Source organism: Castanea sativa, chromosome 5 (genome assembly GCF_040712315.1).
Source record: "Castanea sativa cultivar Marrone di Chiusa Pesio chromosome 5, ASM4071231v1".
NCBI lineage: Eukaryota > Viridiplantae > Streptophyta > Magnoliopsida > Fagales > Fagaceae > Castanea > Castanea sativa.
The window spans coordinates 47,728,991-47,749,864 of NC_134017.1; the positions used below are offsets into that span (position 1 = coordinate 47,728,991).

At 33.7% G+C, this 20,874-nt stretch overlaps 2 protein-coding genes across 2 annotated transcripts; both read right to left on the bottom strand.

The window, feature by feature from the left end:
• Nucleotides 1-1,039: 1,039 nt before the first annotated feature.
• Nucleotides 1,040-8,146, bottom strand: LOC142636387 (cellulose synthase A catalytic subunit 8 [UDP-forming]-like). Its single transcript, XM_075810596.1, has 13 exons — nucleotides 7,861-8,146; nucleotides 7,282-7,358; nucleotides 7,034-7,085; nucleotides 6,803-6,944; nucleotides 5,906-6,172; nucleotides 5,096-5,441; nucleotides 4,827-4,964; nucleotides 4,319-4,444; nucleotides 4,022-4,234; nucleotides 3,348-3,609; nucleotides 3,062-3,261; nucleotides 2,387-2,740; nucleotides 1,040-1,920 (listed from the first exon to the last, which is right to left on the bottom strand). The coding sequence occupies exons 1-13, from the start codon at nucleotides 8,036-8,038 to the stop codon at nucleotides 1,333-1,335; spliced, it is 2,943 nt and encodes a 980-aa protein (XP_075666711.1). The 5' UTR covers nucleotides 8,039-8,146; the 3' UTR covers nucleotides 1,040-1,332.
• Nucleotides 8,147-9,413: 1,267 nt separating this feature from the next.
• LOC142636370 (cellulose synthase A catalytic subunit 8 [UDP-forming]-like) lies at nucleotides 9,414-16,415 on the bottom strand. The gene is made up of 13 exons (XM_075810573.1): nucleotides 16,111-16,415; nucleotides 15,193-15,269; nucleotides 14,930-14,981; nucleotides 14,675-14,834; nucleotides 14,146-14,412; nucleotides 13,369-13,714; nucleotides 13,034-13,171; nucleotides 12,533-12,658; nucleotides 12,236-12,448; nucleotides 11,460-11,709; nucleotides 11,181-11,380; nucleotides 10,609-10,968; nucleotides 9,414-10,268 (listed from the first exon to the last, which is right to left on the bottom strand). The coding sequence occupies exons 1-13, from the start codon at nucleotides 16,316-16,318 to the stop codon at nucleotides 9,669-9,671; spliced, it is 2,997 nt and encodes a 998-aa protein (XP_075666688.1). The 5' UTR covers nucleotides 16,319-16,415; the 3' UTR covers nucleotides 9,414-9,668.
• Nucleotides 16,416-20,874: the final 4,459 nt, after the last annotated feature.

Here is a 20,874-nt window from a genome sequence, read left to right on the forward strand (position 1 = left end):
ACACTCTCTGTTTCTCTTTACAGCCCTGATTATGGATTTATTTAGTTTTCGATTCTTTTGTTATGAGTACATATGTAATATTCAAGCTATTCTGAATATTGGTTGGTCTTCCAACTATAATAAAAAATTAAGATTTGTTCCTCTCTACATATGCTCTAGTATGGTTGCAAAATATTTTTGGTTCATTTTTTGTTAGTGCCAAATTGTTTTGTAGCTGTTTTGCTTATATGGAAAGTTAGAATATTCATTGATAGGAGTTTGCCGTAGAATCCAAAGGTTTTACAGCATGTTGACCTATCTTTATATTTATTTTTCAATTAAATGAGACAATTTGAGAGAAATTATTAGGTCCACTAAGAGAACAGCTAAAGTGGTTCTTCCAACCACTAAAATGATCAGAGAGGACCACCTCAACAGTCCTTTAGTGGACCTAATAATTTCTCACAATTTGAATCTATTGAATTCAGTATCACTAATTTCTTGCATCTTTAATTTGTTACTATCGTCTATTCCTATTTATGTTCTTTTTTTTTTGAAAGATATTTATGTTCGTTTGGATACTTCATGTAATTGAATTTTAGTGTCATTAGTTTCTAACTTGAATAATCTTTTTTTCCATTTATCCTACTCAATTGTTTTAGACTTTTAGTTGCTATTTTTATCTAACATGTTGAAACTTAGCTGCTGAATGATAATATGTCAATCACAAAACTGCAATGAATAATTATGGATACACAAATTAATAATTTTTTAATAAATTAAATTAATCATGTTCAATTTTCAATGATTTGATATTTGAAGTGCATTTCAATTATTACTAGATTAGTGAGTTCCAGTTAGCTCAACTGATAAAAGTCTCTGATAATTGTATAAGAGATCTGGAGTTCAATCTCCATCTACACCAAAAACTAATTGGTGTCAAGAATTATTATCAGGAGCGAATGTTATAGATTGAAACTCTCTCTCTCTCTCTCAAAAAAAAAAAAAATATTACCAGCTTTTTGCACACTTTCCAGCTTTTTGCGTGGTTTCCTCTATATTGCTTTGAAACTGACAAGTGCTTTTCTACCATTTCATTCTAAAATTTCAAGATAATCCTTGTCGGAAGGAAACAATAACCCTTGTTTTACATTGATATTGCTCTAGGCAATGCTTCTTTACACACTGATTATCCGACATAATGAAAGAGATCAAATACATAATGTCCAAAACTTACATCAATATGCCTCAACAATCAAGAAAGAGCTAATCAGGACTCCCACATTAATAATAGGCAATCAAAATCACCACCAAATTTCAACTGTATTGTCTGGGAAGCTTCCTTATAGTGACCTAACAATCTATAGAAATGCAGCCTTGGGAAAGGCTTGAATTATCAGCTTTTCCCACGAAAGGATTAATTCTCACCCAAACAAGAGAGAAGACTGAGGCCAAAAGCACTGACCACAGAACAACAATGGTTGGTGTTCGGTTTTGGCGACCCATGAGACCCTTGAGGAAGGGGTATAAATGAAGAATCACCCAGAAGGCAAAGAACACCTTGCCAAAGAGAGGTCCCCAAGCTTCATACCCTTTATTAAGTGCATCCGAAAATCCAGCAACAACACCAACCAAGTTGATTATGATCAATGTTGTTGGAGGGATCAGAACTGTTGTCCACTTGACAAGGTAGAGCTCACCAAACTCTCCATCATCAGCTGCCTTTGAAGTGACAGTGAAGTTGGTGTCAACTCCAGCTAACATCTTTAGGAAACCTTGGAAGACAGCAAAGAGATGGGCTGAAACACCTCCAATCACCCAGAACTGCTCATTACGCCACCAGTCTTCTATGCTGACACCACTCCACCGTAGTTCAAGCACACTGGTCACAATGATGGACATGAAAAGGCCAAGAAACAGGGTGCTTGCTAGGTTGGAAAGCTGAACCAAAATACAATGTGTCATGTGAAGTAAGTTCTATGAGTAAATAGTTTCAAACTATAATCATGAGAAATAAAAATGTAGCCAGGTTAAATTTTTAATCAAATGTCAAAGTTAATAACATTACTTCAGTGGTCACTGATTTTGAATATTGACAAAGCTCTTTTTTAGGAAGTTAAGAAGAGCTCCCTATAGTCATACAAGGCCTAGTAAAAAAGTAAACTGATGCATTTTTCATTCTTGTTTCAAATGTATAAATTGCATCCAACTTTTTCTTTGTTTCTATGTTGGCCAATGTTATTATGTAACGATCTAATAAAGCCACCCCCTGATATGGTTTCAAATAATGAATTTACGTTGCAAATAATTGTCTAACTATTTCAAATTCTTCAATTACTTTTGATAACTACTGAAGATAAAAAAGCACACTATCTGTAAATTTTCAACAGGAAGTACAAGAAATTACCGTTGGTATGATGAATTTTCCGGTGAGAAGGCAAACTGCAGGAATTGTGCAATAGGCAATGAGAGGGAGGGATGTAAATGGATAAACAATGGTGTTTGTATACGCTAGTCTTTGAAGCCATTTGAGGCGGCCTCCTGCAAACCCATACCATAGGGGACAATGTCTGCTAAGGAAAATCTCCACAGACCCAAGTGCCCACCGGAGGACTTGATGCAATCTATCAGACAGATTGATAGGGGCTGAACCTTTGAATGCAGGCCTTACGGGCATGCAGTAAATTGATCTCCATCCTCGGCAGTGCATCTTGAAACCAGTTAAAATATCCTCAGTGACTGAGCCATATATCCAACCAATCTGGGAAGTCAGAATAAAAATTGTGAATTAATCATTGGTGAGAAGGTAAGATCCAGTAATGGTTAACGCTCAAGTAAAAGATTAGAGGTAAATGCAACACAACTTAAAGCCAAAAGATAATAACGGATGGGCAACAAAGAAGGAAAGGAAACTTTCCCCAGCAGAAGGCCACACCCAAGCCAGCTGTAATTAAAACTGAAATCGGAACTAAAATTCTATCTATAAATTTTGTAAAGATTGTAATGAATTCACATGCTAGAATAATTGCAATAATAGCACATGATTTTCAAATGAGAACAAGAATAAAATAAAAAAGTCCACCTCTTTTCCCCATGCGGTCTTTTCTTCATAACCACAGCTGATGACATGAATTGCTTCATTAATCAATGCTGCTGGGTTGACAGATTCAGGAACTCCACCATTTTCCATTAGTGTAGACTCAATAAATACAGAAGACAAGCCAAAAGTTTTCTCAAAGCTCATCTGGGAGATCAGCATTGACCTTTCATGCTCATCATAATCTGCCCAAAGAAAACCAAAAATATATTAATTATTGAAAACTACAAACTATTTGCCTTAATCCAATGGCCTCAATAACTATACTTACTATCAATCTCCCTGAGGTTAAAGATTGCCGCATCTAGCTCTTCCCGTTTTGCATCTCGGTAAACGTCTGAGGGATCTTTAGGAGTCTTCTTGGAGGGGCAGCAACAAGAGCAGCAGCCACACCATGAGCAGGATGAGGAGGAAGACTTAGGTAAGCTGGGCATAGAACTCGGCCCATAGCCATAAAGTGCTTGCCTATTGAAAACACAACCTGTTCCCACATAAACTGGTCCTTGAAGGCCATCTAATCCTTTCATGTTAACCTGAAATTGAAATGAAGAGATTCTCAAAACTCAGAGGGCTCCAACTTTTATGATTATGCATGGACCAATATCAGCATTGTGGCATTAGCTCGTTTCCCTCAAATGATTCTATTTCATTTTTAAAAATGACATGTTAAAAGGCAATTAGTACAATGCATCTATTTCTATACATCAATTGAAGACGGAATTTGTGAGTTGGACTTCAACACAACTCAATTATTTATTTTTATAGTTTGACCTAATTACCAAAACTCCCAAGCATATCTATAAGCTAAATTTGATAAAATCTTTTGTGACGGATGAATTTCTGATATACTTGAAAAAGAAATAATATTTTTATTTCTTTAAAATATAAGTCATTATAAGGAAAATATTAAAACAAATGGAGGGGATATGCTAGCTTTAGACTTACATCAAAGAAAACCGTGTTTCGGTTGGCATATCTGTCACTGCGATCAATGCCATCAAACCTCTGAGGGAACTGCACGTAGCATAAATCTCGACCAACTTGTGGATCCATCAAGAAACACATTGCCTCACGAACCGCCTTGCTATTATTAACATAATGATCACAGTCAAGGTTGAGGATGTAGGGAGCATTGGTAAGAACTGCAGATACTCGAACCTGTACAAATCCAACCATTCAAATAAATTGTAATGTTTGAGTTCCTATGCAAATCATTAATTTTGAGAAAGTATGTGAACGTACCAGAGCATTTTCAGCACCAGCTTTCTTGTGGTGCTGGTAGCCTGGTCTCTTTTCTCTGGATACATAGACCAGTCGAGGAAGTTCATTTCCCTCCATATCATGGGCACCAGTATGTCCAAGGAAAACCTGAAGTGGGTGGAAAAATGCCATACGTGAAGATTATTACATTTTCAAACTATGAGGCAGCAGTTGAAAACATTATCTAATAAGAGATGTAAGAACTGATGTGGATTGATAGTTGATAAAACTTGAAGTACTTTGACAACAGAAAAGAAGAAAAAATATCCACTCAGAAATTATCTTTGAATAATAATAGTTTTAAATAAAAAATCCATAGGCAACTTATAAGTAATTGCCTTAAGCTTCAAAACCTACAGCTTAAGGATTAGTTAAGTCCTAGTTTGTTTCTAGCTATTAGATGATTCTGAAATGTAAGATATTTAAAAGCTAGATATTGCACAATTAACTAAAAGCGTAAACCACAAAATTGTCTATAAGATAGATTTACCTGAATCATTCCTGGGTGGTCACGGGTGTTATTCCCTGGCCAAGATGTTCCATCTTGCATTGTCCAGCCTTCTTCTGGCGTTTTCTGAGCCTTTGCTACTAAACCATTAATCCGCACTTTAAACTCTTCATAATCTCTCTGTAACAAGATGAAAACCAAAATTTGAGATGGCTGCTTTTAGAGACCATTATTACAACTTAAGAATCCATTAACATATCAAAGTGGAATGAGCAATTGACAAGTTGTAGCCAGATATTTCAGTTGCTTACCTTCATTGCTCTACGTTCCTTGACAAATGAAGGTTGCACTTTATCCTTCAAATAGTCAATCTTCTGTGCAAAGTAAAACTCAGGTGCACGTGGTTCAATTGCAAATTTTTTGCAGAACGGTACCCACTTCCTTGCAAATTCAGATGTTTCAACAAGAGATTCAAATGAAAGCATGGCAGCTCCATCATCTGACAAATAGCAGGAGACTTTATCCACAGGGTAGTCCACAGCAAGGATGGAAAGCACAGTATTGGCAGTGATCAACGGTGGTTCTTTCAAAGGGTCAACTGTACTCACAAAGAAATCCACAGCAGCAAGCTGGGAGGGTTCACCCTCTCTTTCAAACCTGACATAGAAGTGAGTTTAAGTATCCCATGTATGTATTCAGAAATAGCTTTCATAATTATGTTTTAAGTTTTTCAATAAAGTAGATCCATTACTATATGCCACTTAGTGAATGCTAATTCTCTTCATTTGTAACCTTACGTTAAATTACTTGCAGTATCAGCCTAAGCCTACTAAGCTTGACATGTGATTCATAGGTGACATGAGACCATGATTCAGGGCCCAATACATAATAATATAGTTAAAGGAGACATAAGATCAAGATTAAGAACATTAGTTGAGAATGCTTGACCAGGTTTAATGCTAAAATGTCAAGTTAAATGAGAGAAGTATGAGTTTCACAGAGGATCTGATACTATCGAACACTTTCAAACAAAAAATCTTGTGGCACTACTAAAACTTTCAAACAATTACAGCTATCATCTTTGACATCTACAGTCACCCATATAAGAGTGATGTATGTACCTTGCAGACAGCCTGTCAATAAATGTCTCCCTCTGGATTGGAGACCATTTAGGGAACTGATCCAATACCCAAGAAAAAGCAAACCATATCTCACATATGACAGAAGTGAGCCACAGACCAAAAGCACTATCAACAGGATGTGTTATTCGGTAATGGAAGAAGAGTGACAAAATTATCAATCTCATGATTATAACAGCTCTATATGGTGTGAGCTTGCTGGATGGAATCGGAATAATAGCTGAAAGTGGTTGTGCAGCATCTGGGGACCTGAAAAAGCAATGGAAATATCCGATTAATATATTTAGTTTTGTAGAACAAATTAAAAATTGATATATCAATGGGGAATGGTCAAAGACAGAGACTAAAAAATGCAATGAATTTGCTCTGTTCCCCTTCAGAATATCATACAGCAGAAAGCACCACTATGATTTTTTTTCACACCTTCATTAAAAAAAAAAAAAAAAAAAAACCATTTATATGATGCTAAAGAAAAAGATAGGAAGTTGATTCTTATTGAAAATATTTTGTGTGTGCTGATCCATTTTTTATTGCAATTAAGGGTTTCTAGCAGAGAAAAATCATTGCCAATTTGGTGAGAACAAAATAGAAACCACATGAGGAAAAAAATTTAACTAAGCAAATTAATTCATCAAGGGCTTAATAAACAGATAGTTCCTTTCATCCATGGCTTAACGTACAAAGGATTTGATAGCATGACCACAAAGAAAAAGACCATAGCCATAGGAAAAAGCTTTAAGCCATGCATGATTTCAGTAGTATTTTACAAACAAATTTTAAAAACTTGTCCCTCTAGTTATCCTTTTTTATTTATGTATTAAACCACCCTACATTTCTTATAATTTGACTCTCTGGAAATTCATCTTTCTTGTCACTTACAGTTTCTCTTCCATCTGCTGCTCAGATGGAACTTGATTATCCTTTTCAGCCTTAGTAGCAGCCTTTTTCTTTTTGCTCTTCTTATCCTTCCAACTCTCCACCCTATTCTTCCAGATTGGATTCCCAGATTCATCATTTAGTTCTTCAAGAAAACACCAAGTAATGTAAATAACAAATCTATTAAAATTGAATAGAAAGATCAACACAACACAAGAAATTAATATTACTTACCACTATCCACTGTGGATACACTACTGATATGTCTAGCATGAAGTCCAACTTCCTGTACAAACCAAGATGAATGATACCAAGCTTTCAACATCAAAACTTTCTTAGAATGTATTTAAAGGTTGGATGTTTAATCAACATAGCTAGGAAAAGGGTTTTCATTGCACTTCCTCAAAATTGCCTGTCATACTACTACTTCCACCTAGAGTTATATTTTATATGTATGAAATATAATTTACAACAGCAATCACCTGAGGATCACTGAGGTGAGCTGCCATAGTGGATCGATTGCCTGAAACCTTCACTTCAGCATCATCCAGTGAGTTCTCTAGGGAATTCAAAGACACAATTAGCTTAGGATACTAGACAAAGCAATGCACGTTTAATAGAGAATACACATAGCTACAAAACTAGAGCAACCCATTTTTCTTTCTAGAAGTCATCCCTAATTGTTTAATTCAGTTTTTCTGAAGTAGAGAGAGAAAATATTAGAACTTTAATAGGGAGAGAAACAAAGCCATGTGGATGAATTTTCTTTCTTCTCCTACATTTCCCCTAGAATTGAAAAGTTAACGAGATTTTCAACAACTATTAACATTACAAATGCAAGAGAAATCAGCAGCACAAAAATATCATATCCCCAATTGTATTGGCTCAATCAATGTCTATGAAAAGTTTTTTAAGTTTGTACAAATGATCATCAGATTATGTTGTCAAATTTATCCTACACATGGCTGACCTCAATAGCAATTACCCACATAATGATATGCAAAAATTTAACCAAAAAAATATAAACTTGATCAAGAAATTTGAAGTTAGAGATACAATACCATCATATGGAGCACCACAACGCAAGCAAAGTTTGCGCCCCTCCTTAATCTCCAAGTCAACACAAGCCTTGCAAATGGAGAAATTGCATTCATGGCAAGCCACAAACAATTCCCCATTGGCATTGACTCCAACTTGCTCACCACAAGAATTGCAAACAGGAACTCCAGACTCCATCATTTTGATATATCACTTCACTTCAGTTCTAGTACTTTTTTCCTAAGAGACCCAATGGGCTGTTTTTGGTTTTATATGACTGACCCCCAACAAAAGGTAGGGAATGGTGGTGTGTATGAAGCAATGGCACATGCATTTTTGTAATGGTGAGAAGGGGTTGAAGGTGGTGGTTGAAAGGGTATGGAGGTTGGGGTGTTGGTGTCATTTTTTTTTTTTTCTTTTTCTTATTTTTTCAGCTCTGCAGAGACAGAGAGGACAGAGAGACAGAGAGTGTGGCAACGTCAATCTGTTTGGTTCGAAGAGAAACGAGTTTGAAATATTGCGGGAAGTGTAAGGAATGGTTTCGGTTGAGAGGGGTACATCTTTAACCAACCAATCTTGCAGACTAGTCTAAGGAAAGACTAACCTGGCACTGCCATGTCAGACCAACTAAATCTAAATAAAAATAAAATAAAACACCTCGTGTTCCCCCAAAAAAAAAATAAAAATTGTATTTAATTTCATTCTTAATTTTCATCCAATTCTTGTCTCTAATACATATGAAATTAAAATTTGACACTAATATTTGTTTCTTTATGAGAAGAAAATGGGAGGCCAGGGCTTGGCCCATATTTATCTTCAAGAACAAATACCCAAAAAGGGGGGAAAACAATGTAAAAGGCCCATTAATATCTTGCTACAAATTTAATTATTTTATTATTTATGAATCTTGCTACATACACTATGAATCCATACAGCTTTTGATTTACACCCCTCTCTACTATATCTTAAATAAAGGAAAAAAAGAAAAAGAAAAGGAATAGTTCGAGCTTTTTGTTAACAAGAACCACAAAACATATTGATTGGTCTACCAGGCCACAAAATTTAGAAAAAAGGATTCATTTGTGTTCACTCGTTTTTGTTCAAGCGTGTCTAACGAGGGTCTTAAAAACTTTTTGTATGAATTTTGTTTAAGCAGAAATGATTTTGCGGTAGTGAAAATACTATTTTTCGCAACCCACATTCAACTTATTTAATGGATTCCTAAAAAAAAAAAAAACTTATTTAATGGATTTCTAATCTAACCCAAATACTTCCATCTCAATTTTGGAATCTCTGTCTCTCTCTGGTAGATACAAGGTCTTAATCAATAGGTGGATAAAATTTAGGTACAAGAAATTTTACATTAGGTTTTTCAAATAAATTCAAATACATGGTTGTATTGACTAATAAGGTACAAATAAAATGATCTTTTTCAATGACATTTAATTTCACTGTAATGATATGTTTGATATTTAACAATTTCTGAGATGAATGCTAAAGTGATGGGATTTTCTCTTTAAAACATAAATGATGAGTGAATTTGGCACCAAATGTTCGAGTGATGGGACAGGAATTAAAAGGCAAGTTCTTTTCTGTCAATTCATTCCCTATAGAATTTCAATTAATGGAAGGAAATACCAATCCCCTCACTTTGATATTGCTCAATCAAGGCAATGCTTTTCCACTCAGAGATTATCCAACACTCAGGAAAAGATAACTACATATTGTCCAAAACTTACTTCAATATGCCACAACAGTCAAGAAACAACTAAACATGGCTCCCACCTCAACAATAGGCAATCAAAACCATCATCAAAAACTATGGGAAGCTTCATGTAGTGATATCACAATCTATAGCAATGCAGGTTGGGGCAATGGTTGAGCTGTCAACTTTGTTCACAAAGGGATCTATCTTCACCCAAATAAGAGAGAACACTGAGGCCAACAGCACTGACCAAAGAACAACAATGGTTGGAGTCCGGTTTTGGCGACCCATGAGACCCTTCATGAATGGAAAGAGATGAGAAATAACCCAGAAAGCAAAGAAATTCTTGCCAAAGAGTGGCCCCCATGCTCCAATTCCCTTGTTAAGTGCATCGGAAAATCCAGCAACAATGCCAACAATGTTGATTATGATTAGCGTTGTTGGAGGGATGAGAAGTGTTGTCCACTTGACAATGTAGAGATCACCAAACTCTATGTCATCAGCTGCCTTTGCAGTGACTGTGAAGTTGGTATCAATTCCACCCATCAGGTTGAGGAATCCTTGGAAGACGGCAAAGAGATGGGATGAAACACCTCCAATCACCCAGAACTGCTCATTTCTCCACCAGTCTTGAATGCTGACACCACTCCACCACATCTCAATCACATTAGTAAGAATGATGGAGGTGGTAAGGCCAAGATAAAGGAGGTTTCCGAGGTTGGTCATCTGAAACAAATTACAAGGTATAACATGAGGTAAGTTCTTTGAGTACATTGTTTGAAAACATAAACATTAAAAAAATTGTAGCAAGATTGGATTTTTTATTATATGCTTAAGTTCATCAAACATACATCAGTGCTCATTGATTTTGACTATTGACCAACATCTTCATGAAATTTGGAAAAACACCACATAGTCATACCAGGCTTACTTAAAAATTAATCTGATGCATTTACATAATTGTATGTAGCACAGTGTTATTTTGTATCAATTTGTCTAAACTACCTCTCCCAAGACCTCAAAAACACAAGATTTCTAAGTTTTAAGGGAAAATACAAGAAATTACCGTATCTGTTGCTACAATAAATTTTCCTGTGAGAAGGCAAATTGCAGGGATTGTGCAGTATACTACGAGAGGGAAGGATGTAAATGGATAAACAACTGTGTTTATATATGCTAGTCTTTGAAGCCATTTGAGGCGGCCTGCTGCATAACCATACCATAAGGGACAATGTCTGCTAAGGAAAATCTCCACAGATCCAAGTGCCCACCGGAGAACTTGGTGTAGTCGATCAGATAGGTTGAGGGGGACTGAACCTTTGAATGCTGGTCTCAAGGGCATGCAGTAAATTGATCTCCATCCTCGGCAGTGCATTTTGAAACCCGTCAAAATATCCTCAGTGACCGAACCATATATCCAACCAATCTGGGAGGTCAGAATACAAAATTTGAATTATTACAAAAAAGTGAGAGGTTTATATGGGTTTCAAGGTCAAATTTAGTAATGGTTAATGCTCAGGTGAAAGTTTAGATGTAAATGTATGCAGTACAGCTTATTACAATAACATCCGAACATATTGGCAACCAAGAAGGGAAGCATGAAATTGCCACATGAGAGCAAGAATAAAAAGAATGTACCTCTCTTCCCCATGAAGTCTTCTGTTCATAACCACAGCTAATGACATGAATTGCTTCCTTGATCAATGTTGATGGGTCAGCAGATTCAGGCACTCCTCCATTTTCCATTAGTGTAGACTCAATAAATACTGAAGAAGTGCCAAAAGTTCTCTCAAGGCTCATCTGGGAGATCAGCAATGACCTCTCGTTTTGATCATAATCTGCAACGAAAAATCCAAGCATATCTTAATTACTGCACGAAATGTCTGTTTAACTATTTTTCTTCACAACTAGACTTACTTTCAATCTCCTTGAGGTTAAATATGCCAGCATCAAGTTCTTCTTGTTTTGCATCTCGGTAAACCTCTGAAGGATCTTTAGAGGGCTCCTTGGAGGAGCGCTTGCCAAACCATGAGCGGGATGGGGGAGGAGCCGTAGGTAAGCCAGGCAAAGAAGGAGGTCCATAGCCATAAAGTGCTTGCCTATTGAAAACACAACCTGTTCCCACATAAACTGGTCCTTGAATGCCATCTAGTCCTTTCATATTAATCTGAAATTGGAATGAAGAGATTCTCAAAACTCAGAAGGCTGAATACTTTGGTAATTATGCTGGGACTCCATCACAGCATAATATTTTTTTCCTCCCATTCTTCTATTTTATTTTGAAAATGTGATATGTCGATTTTCAAATGGGATAATAAATCTACTTCTATTCATAAATTGAGAGAGTAAAATTTGAGTTGGACTTGAACTAAAAAACACAGCTTGAATCGAAATGCTTCTGAATCCTTAATATTTACCATATATGAAGTTATAAACCAGTTTCCAAATCCTGAAATACTCACCATATATTAATGTAGAAACTTATTTTCCTCTATTTTTTTAATCATTTGACAATAAAACTCCCAACTTGATTGATCAATTAACTTTTATAAAGATCTGTCTATGATGGATGAATTTCTGATAGTCTGACAGCTTTGAAATTTATATTTCTTACTTTCATAATATAGACAAGTGCTTATAAGGAAACTAACAAAAACAACGGATAAATCCATACGTGCTATCTTTAAACTTACATCAAAGAAAACTGTGTTGCGGTTGGCATATCGATCACTACGATCAATTCCATCAAACCTATTAGGGAACTGCACATAGCATACATCCCGACCAACTTGTGGGTCCATCAAGAAGCACATCGCCTCACGAACTGCCTTGCAATTGTTAACATAGTGATCACAATCAAGGTTGAGGATGTAGGGAGCATTTGTAAGAACCGCAGACACCCTAATCTGTAAATCCAACCATTAAAGTGTTATTGTAATGTTAAGAGTTCCAACGCCAATCATTAATTTTGTGAAACTATGTTAACATACCAGAGCATTTTCAGCACCAGCTTTCTTGTGGTGTCGGTAGACTGGTCTTTTCTCCCTGGATACATAGACCAGTCGAGGAAGTTCATTTCCCTCTACATCATGGGCACCACTATGTCCAAGGAAAACCTGAATCGATGAAAAAAAATACCATAGTTAAAAACTCGTATTTTACAAACAGGGATGTACCATGTAAAAGCATTTTTCTGAGAAGATCTGTAAAAACATTAATGGACTAATAGTTGCTAAAATTTGTAATTTGGCGAGAGAAAAGAAGAAATTCTATCCACTCAGAAATTATGTTTCCATAATTGCAAGTAAATGCGGACGAGATCTTCAAGTAATGGCCTTAAGCTTCAAAGTTTTCAGCCCAAGAATTAGTTTGAGAAAAAGCCTTGTTTCATTCTATATATTAAATGCTTCCTGAAATGTAAGATAAACCACTAAATGTTATACTATTAATTGAAATTTTATTCAAAAAATATAGCTATAAGCTACGCTTACCTGAATCATTCCTGTGTGGTTATTACTGTCATTCCCTGGCCAAGGTCTTCCATCTTGCATAGTCCAACCTTCTTCTGGTTTTTTTTGAGCCTTTGCTACTAAAGCATTAATGCGCACTCTAAACTCTTCATAATCTCTCTGTAGCAAAATAGAACCAATTTTGAGACTGATTAGTTTTCGAGACACAATAATACATAAGTTTACCAACAATTACACTTAAGAGAAGCAGAATCTGCTGGCCATAAGTTTAATGTGAATTGAATCAAAATCCTTAAGATGTCAAAGTGGAATTAGTAATTGAGAAGTTGTAGCTAGACAGCATTTCAGTTGCTTACCTTTATTGCTCTACGTTCTTTCACAAAAGAAGGTTGAACTTTATCCTTCAAATAGTCAAACTTCTGTGCAAAGTAGTACTCAGGTGTACGTGGTTCAATAGCAAATTTTTTGCAGAATGGTACCCACTTTCTTGCAAAGTCAGCCGTTTCAACAAGAGATTCAAATGAAAGCATGGAAGCTCCATCATCAGACAAATAGCAGCAGACTTTATCCACGGGGTAGTCCATTGCAAGGATGGAAAGCACAGTATTGGCAGTGATCAATGGTGGTTCTTTCATTGGATCAACTGTGCTCACAAAGACATCCACAGAAGCGAGCTGGGAGGGTTCACCCTCTTTTTCAAACCTGATATGGTAGTGAGTTTAACCATCCCATGTATGTATTTTGGTTCAAACTTTAGCTATCATATTTTTGTTAAAATGTTCATCAATTAATAGGCCCATTTATATTTTAGTTCAAAGTTTTACTCAATACATATTCTCTTCTTATGCAACCTTACATGTTAAATTACCTGCAGATTCAACCTAAGCCTACATAAATGACACCCGTGATTGGGGGCCAAGATATAAGCACAGAGTTGAGGTCAATTTCAGAAACATCAGTTGACAATGTTTGTAATCAGGTTTAATTAAAAAATGACAAGTTAATAAGAAAAGGTCAAGCTTTATGGAGGATCAGATGCTATTGAACCAGCTTTGTACATGCATAAAATCTTATTGCACTAGTGAACAATTATAGCTTGCATCTTTGACATCGAAAGCCACAAGTATGTATACCTTGCAGACAGCTTGTCGATATATGTCACCCTATTGATTGGAGACCATTTAGGGAACTGATCCAATATCCAAGAAAGAGCAAACCAGATCTCACATATGATAGAAGTGAGCCACAGACCATAAGCACCATCAACAGGATGTGTTATTCGGTAATAGAAGAAGAGAGCCAAAATTATCAATCGAGTGATTACAACAACTCTGTATGGTTTAATTTGGTTGGGTGGAATTGGAATAACACTTGAAAGTGCTTCTGGAGCCTCTGGGGACCTGCAAAGGCACCACCACATCTGATTAATATGCTAGTCTTGTAGAACACAGAATTTTGATATATCAATGGACAATGGTCAAATAATTTGCCATCTCACTGTTTATATTTTAAATCCATTTAAAAAAAAAAAAAAAAAAAAAACTATGTTAAGAAAATAAAAACAATTGAGGAAGTCTTTTGTTTATTTTTTAAACCATGTTATCTTCTACGTTTCTCATCATCCAATAATTGAAATCTGTCTATGTTTTCTTTTTAACTTACTGTTTCTCTTCCTCTCCCATCTGCTGTTCAGATTGAACTTGATCATCCTTTTCAGTCAAAATTTCAGCCTTAGTTTCAGCCTTTTTCTTCTTGTTCTTTTTATCCTTCCAACTCTCCACTCTGTTCTTCCAGATAGGATGCCCGGATTCATCATTTGTTTCTTCAAGAAAACACCAGTTAACGTAAATTCCAAATCCATTGAAATTGAACATAACATAAGGATCAATATGACAAAAAGATATCAGTATTTCTTACCAATATCCACGGAAGACATGTTACTGATGCGTCTAGAATGATGTCCAACATCCTGTTCAAACCAAGATGAATGATATACCATAAGCCATCCTAATACTTTTGGAATGTATTTAAAGGTTGAATGTTTACTCAACAGCACTATAACAAGGGTTTTCATTGCACTTCAAAAATTGACTGTCATACTCCTTCCTCCCTAGTAAATTTTTATATATGATGTATGTATGTATGCATATATAAAACATAGAACTCGCAACTGCATTTACCTGAGAGTTATTGGGGTGAGCTGCCATTGTGGATTGATTGCCTGATTCCTTCAGTTCAGCATCACCCACTGTGTTCTCTAGGGAATTCATAACCACACTATTAGCTTTGGATATTAAATCAATCAACCCGCTTATTGGTTATGAGAAGAGTGTATAATGGAGAAGACACATAGCACCCGAAATTAGAGCAGCCAATTTTTCTTTCTAAAAATTAACCCAACGACTTATACGTCCCTCTACAACGTAATTTTCTGAAATAGAAAGGGAAATTGAAGAAAATGCTTGAAAATAATAAAAGAAGCCATGGTGATACTTTCTTTCCTTCAGTGCATTTTCATTAGAACTAAAAAGTCTACTAGAGTATTAATCACTACTAAAGATGTACTACCCAAAGAAATGTCAGCCCATCAAAAATAGAAATACTTGACTAAAAATATGAACCCTAATTAGGGTAAAACTTAGATAAAATTATTTAATTGTCATACCTTAGGTCTCCCAATTAAGTAAATCCAACTGTGCCGTTGCATTAGCCAATGTAACACAAAGGTGATATCTTCCACTCACAACAATTAAATTCATCCCAGTACCTTATTGAGATATGTAGCCACATGATTGAATTTAATTGGAAAATTTAATATACAACACTTAAAAAACTGGATCTTAGTTTTTCCCAACCTATAATATTATCCACAATGTCTAAATTTTTTTTTTACAAGTGATCACCAGATAATGTTGTTGATTTAGCCTATATATATCTTGGTATCAACTAATGGAACAAGTAATAAAATCATAAAGCACTAATGCAAAGATAAACATATCATTTTGATAATCATATGCAAGAATTTTAAGAACCCACATGTAGTTATTAAAAAAAAAAAAAGAAAAACTAAGTTAAGAAATTTGAAGTTAGAGATATACCAGCATATGGAGCACCACAGCGCAAGCATAGGTTCTGCCCCTCCTTAATCTCCAAGTCAGCACAAGCCTTACAAATGGAGAAATTGCACACATGGCAAGCCATAAACACCTCCGCAGTATTGTCATGCTCACCACAAGAATTGCAAACAGCAGGAACCCCATGCTCAGGCTCCATCATGTTTGTTTCAGTTTCAGTTTCACTTTTCATTAGAGTATGGATGCTGGGTTTGATATGAATAAACCCTTAGCACCAGGTAGGAGGGTGTGGTGGTGTGAGTGAAGGAGTGGGGGTGCATGCATATTTGTAGTAGTGAGAAGGGGTGGAGTTTGGTGGTGATTGAAAGGTTCTGAGGTTGAGGTGTTGGTGTCAATTGTCATTGCTTTATGGAGGGAGAGAGAGAGAGAGAGTGACAGAGAGAGAGATGAGGAGCAACGTCTTTTTTTCTTCTTTTGGGTCTGGAAGAGAAAGGAATTTGAAATTTTGCGGGAAGTTTTCGGCGGAGTAGAATCATGTTTAGGAATACATTAGATGAGATGGAATGGAATACACAACACAAGAGTATGGAATATATACGTATGGAATATATATGTATATGCATATAGCACTCTTGTTTGGTTCGAGGGAAGAGATGATGTAAGGAAAAGGAGAAGGGGATGAAGAAATTTCGTTGTTTGGTTTGATGATAAGGGTGTAAGTTATTTTCGGCCTTTACCCCACATCTTTATTTATTCTATTTTTTAAAATAGTGCTAGTTAAATTAAAGGTTAAAAATAAAAAAAAATTAAAAAAAAAAACACCACAAATTTCACTTAAAAGCAATGAAACTTTTAAAGGAAGATAAGAAAAATTACATTATATAAAACACTCTCTTAATCAATGTGGATAATTACCCATTTTCTTTCTTTTTTATTTTTAGAAATAGACACATATATACAAAGAAGAAAGAATGAGATTCTAACAAAAAGTTATACCACAAACTCCACTAAAAAAAACTATAGTAACTTTTAAGGGAGGTTGAATTTAACCGTGTCATGTAAGCATGTTTTCTATCAAAACGCTAATAAATTACCGTTGTTATCATATGCATTATGCATTTCATGTAAAAAAAAATTGTTAATCTTATTATGAAATATTGACGAATGTTTGATTTGTCATAAACCTAATGCAAAGAGGGTTAATTGTACAAATCGAAAGTTTAAAAACCAAAAATTTATATTTATATAGCTTTTATTCTTACAAAATAATAAGATAATCATAACTTAATAATTATCTCATCTATAAAAATTTTAAATTTTAAAATTTTTATTATACTTTAAGATTATAGACAAAACATGAGTTTGTATGTAAAATAGTAAATATTTTCCAATTAACATAAAATTTAGTATGCATATTAAATTTGTTTTTTTTTAAATGTATGGTCCAATGGAAAATTTTTATAAATATTAACCTAATAAAAAATTATAACTTTTGTAAAAATATAACAAGTAAAACATGATATTGACCCCTAACATGCTTCAAGTGTATATTTTGTTAATAATACACATCTTATTAATTTTCTATAGAAATTATTTTAGTATAAGGGGATTCCACAATTTGGGCAACTAGACTCTAAAAATAAAGCACTAAAAACTATTTTTCCTAATACCTTTTATACTTGCAAAACATTAATATGATTAGAAATTAATAGCTATCTTATTTTTAACATATTTAATTTTTTTTAGTTTTTGTGTATAATTTAAAAATTATATACAAAACATTAGTTTATGGACCATTAAGTAAATAATACCTGGTTAATATTAAATTTACTATTTATGTTAAGAACAAAAAATGTGTGGTGACATAATTGTGGGATTTTCTAAATATTATTCTAATAAAATATAATTAAGTAGTATAACATTAATAAATAGTTGAGAGAGAGAGAGAGAGAGAGAGAGAGAGGATATTATTATCTTTCACATCAATCCATTAAAGCAATGCCTCAGGCTCATGAAAAGGATAGATGGTAAGATATGGCTAAGAGTTCTAGCAAATATTGTAATAATCTATATTATAAAAACATCTGTTTGATTAAAGAAAAAAAAAATTAAGTATTACAAATAAGAAAATTGAATATAATAATATTTGATATAAATAGTAAAACATTGAATTATAAGAGGATCGAATATTGAGTGTCCCAAAAAAGGAGCCTTAATTAGCCATCTTTTTTATGTTTTTAACTTTTAACTTTTAAATTATATAAAAAAGCACAAACATCCTTATAAGGTACATTTCGATCATCTATCATCTATCATCTATAATCTATTATATATAAAACTGAAAACATAACTATCTTAAAAAAATAAAAATAAAAACCTTTTGATTTATTTTATAATATCTTGCCACCAAAATATATGAGATCTCACAATTTTACACATCATTATATATATATATATATATATATATATATATATATATATATATATATATATATATATATAAATAATTGAATTTAGATTATATTCAAAGTTTAAATCCTCTATGAGAATACTACCACATCATATTTTCTTTAAAAAGATTAAATTCTATAAAGATGTGGTATAAAACTTGAGTTTTACCCCTTCAATTCTAATATGTCACATCATCATATTACATATCAAATAATAGACATAATCACACTTGATCAATTATAATATCCATTTGAAAATCCAACTTAACTGTGAATTTATTGAGATGTTATTATGTATAGTCGAATCTATTAAATTTTAAGTAAAAAACTAATGTGACAATCTCTTATTGGATAGTGTAAAATATGAAGGATCATGCTAACGAATGCCCCTTAGGGCATTGGTTAACAATTCATTTTAGGAAAGTTTTGATATCACTTTTATAGAAAATAAAAAAAACTGTCAAAACATTAATGATTTTTCTTTTTTTCCCCATAAAAATTTTCTTTAAATAGATTATTGAACAATACCCTAAGGGCATTCGTTAGCATTTCTCAAATATGAATTTCACACCACATCCTTACTAAATTTGGACTCTTCTTTAAATGGTAGAATCAATAGTTCCATATGCAACTAAATCATAATAAATGCTTATTAATAATTATCATAATCATCAATCTTATATTTAAAGTAAAAAAAATAAAAGAAATAACGTTTCCCTATCTCGCACAAGCTATTGAGTACCAACTATTTTTTTTTTTTAGAGAAAAATTTCAACCTATGACATCCGTTCTTGATAATTACTCTTTATCATTAGACCAAAACACCAATCGGTTTTTGGTATAAGCAGGGATTGAACTCCAGATCTCTTATTCAACCATTAAAGACTTTATCAATTGAGATAACTAAAACCCACAACTAATTTAATACTATTTCCATCCCATATTTTTTATGCTATCTAAAGTTCTAACTTTTTTGTAAATATCATTACAATAAATTGTCTTTTAATTAAATGTCTAATTTTCCGAAACTATCTTCATTAATTTAAACTCTAGTGAAAGATTAGCATTGACTATTTTAAACAAATTAACATGTCAGTTAGGAAATTATTGAGAGATATATTTTGGAACATCCTAAAATAGAATAAAGGACCAACAATTTATGAGGGAGTTCATTTTAGTGCCCATGCATCATTTTTCTTGGTTTTTAATTGTAGTCTTGGTTTTCTTATATATATATATATATATATATATATATATATATATATATATATATATATATATATATATATATATATATATATTGGGATGAGTGGCTATTGTCGTGTGAGAAATTTTGTAATTGTTCGAGGCTATGTATTGTGGTACGAATTATTTTGATAGGTCTTGTTTCAGTGTCGTTGATCAGTGGTTGTAGGGGTGGGAGTCACTTTCGGCCTGTGATGGGTTTTAAGGGTTTCAACTGCAAACGGGAAGCACAAAGTGCTGTGGTCCTATAGCATCCCAACTAAAATATATTCAATCGTGTATGGTGCGAATTAGGTTTGGCCATGGCTGTGGATAGGAAAGAGCATTATAGCTTTGTTAGTCTAGGGAGTGAAAATGTTGAGATGGAGGTGGAGGATGTAATGTTTTAGGACAGTGTCTACTAGGCACAAAGTACACACGATTTAGTTTTTGAGCTGAAATTATGACTTCAAAACACAATTTCAATTCAAAACATAATTTATGTGTATCGTTGAATTTAATTTGAGAATTTAAGGTGAATTATCTCTAAATTAATTCTTTCCTTTTAGGTGGAGCTTTTTTATTTTGTTAGTTTTATTTGGATATGGATTAATTGAAACTTCTTTTCTTTTTTTTTCTTTTTTTTGATAATTCGATGGTTGGGGGTAGGAGCATTGGAGGGATTTGCATCCTAAATATCTCAATTGAAAATATGAGCAGGTAACAATTCCAATTGAAGTAAATGGCTCTTGAAACTTGAAACTATTTAATATGATAATAAATTATTTTAAAGGGTGTGGAGGGCATGGTAATATGATTTGAAGAAGAAAAAAACATCTATTGTACCTTATAGGGCGTCTTTAGAAATTGTTTTAACAGGGTAAATTTAAGAAGAAAAAATTACTGATTTTAATAATTATAATTATCGATAAAAGTATCAATGTTTAGTTAGTTTAGAATATTTTTGTACAAATGTACAACACAGAAAATGTTTAGTACATTTTTTTACTTATAATTAAAAAAAAAAGTATTTTCTAGAATAATTTTGTTCCAAATAGTAAATAAAAGCTATTTTAATATATATAAAAAATTATGTATGTTTTTATTGTGCGTG

Bases quoted from the DNA above. Each gene is read 5' to 3' on its own strand.
- LOC142636387 (XM_075810596.1), bottom strand. From the start codon at position 8,038: ATGATGGAGTCTGGAGTTCCTGTTTGCAATTCTTGTGGTGAGCAAGTT. The intron at 3,262-3,347 runs GTAAGTATAGTT...TTCTTTGGGCAG, and splicing joins TAACCTCAGGGAGATTGATA to ATTATGATGAGCATGAAAGG. The intron at 2,741-3,061 runs GTGGACTTTTTT...CTGACTTCCCAG, and splicing joins AGACCGCATGGGGAAAAGAG to ATTGGTTGGATATATGGCTC.
- LOC142636370 (XM_075810573.1), bottom strand. From the start codon at position 16,318: ATGAAAAGTGAAACTGAAACTGAAACAAACATGATGGAGCCTGAGCAT. The intron at 15,270-16,110 runs GTATATCTCTAA...TGAATTCCCTAG, and splicing joins CTGTGGTGCTCCATATGCTG to AGAACACAGTGGGTGATGCT. The intron at 14,835-14,929 runs GTAAGAAATACT...GTTTTCTTGAAG, and splicing joins CATGTCTTCCGTGGATATTG to AAACAAATGATGAATCCGGG.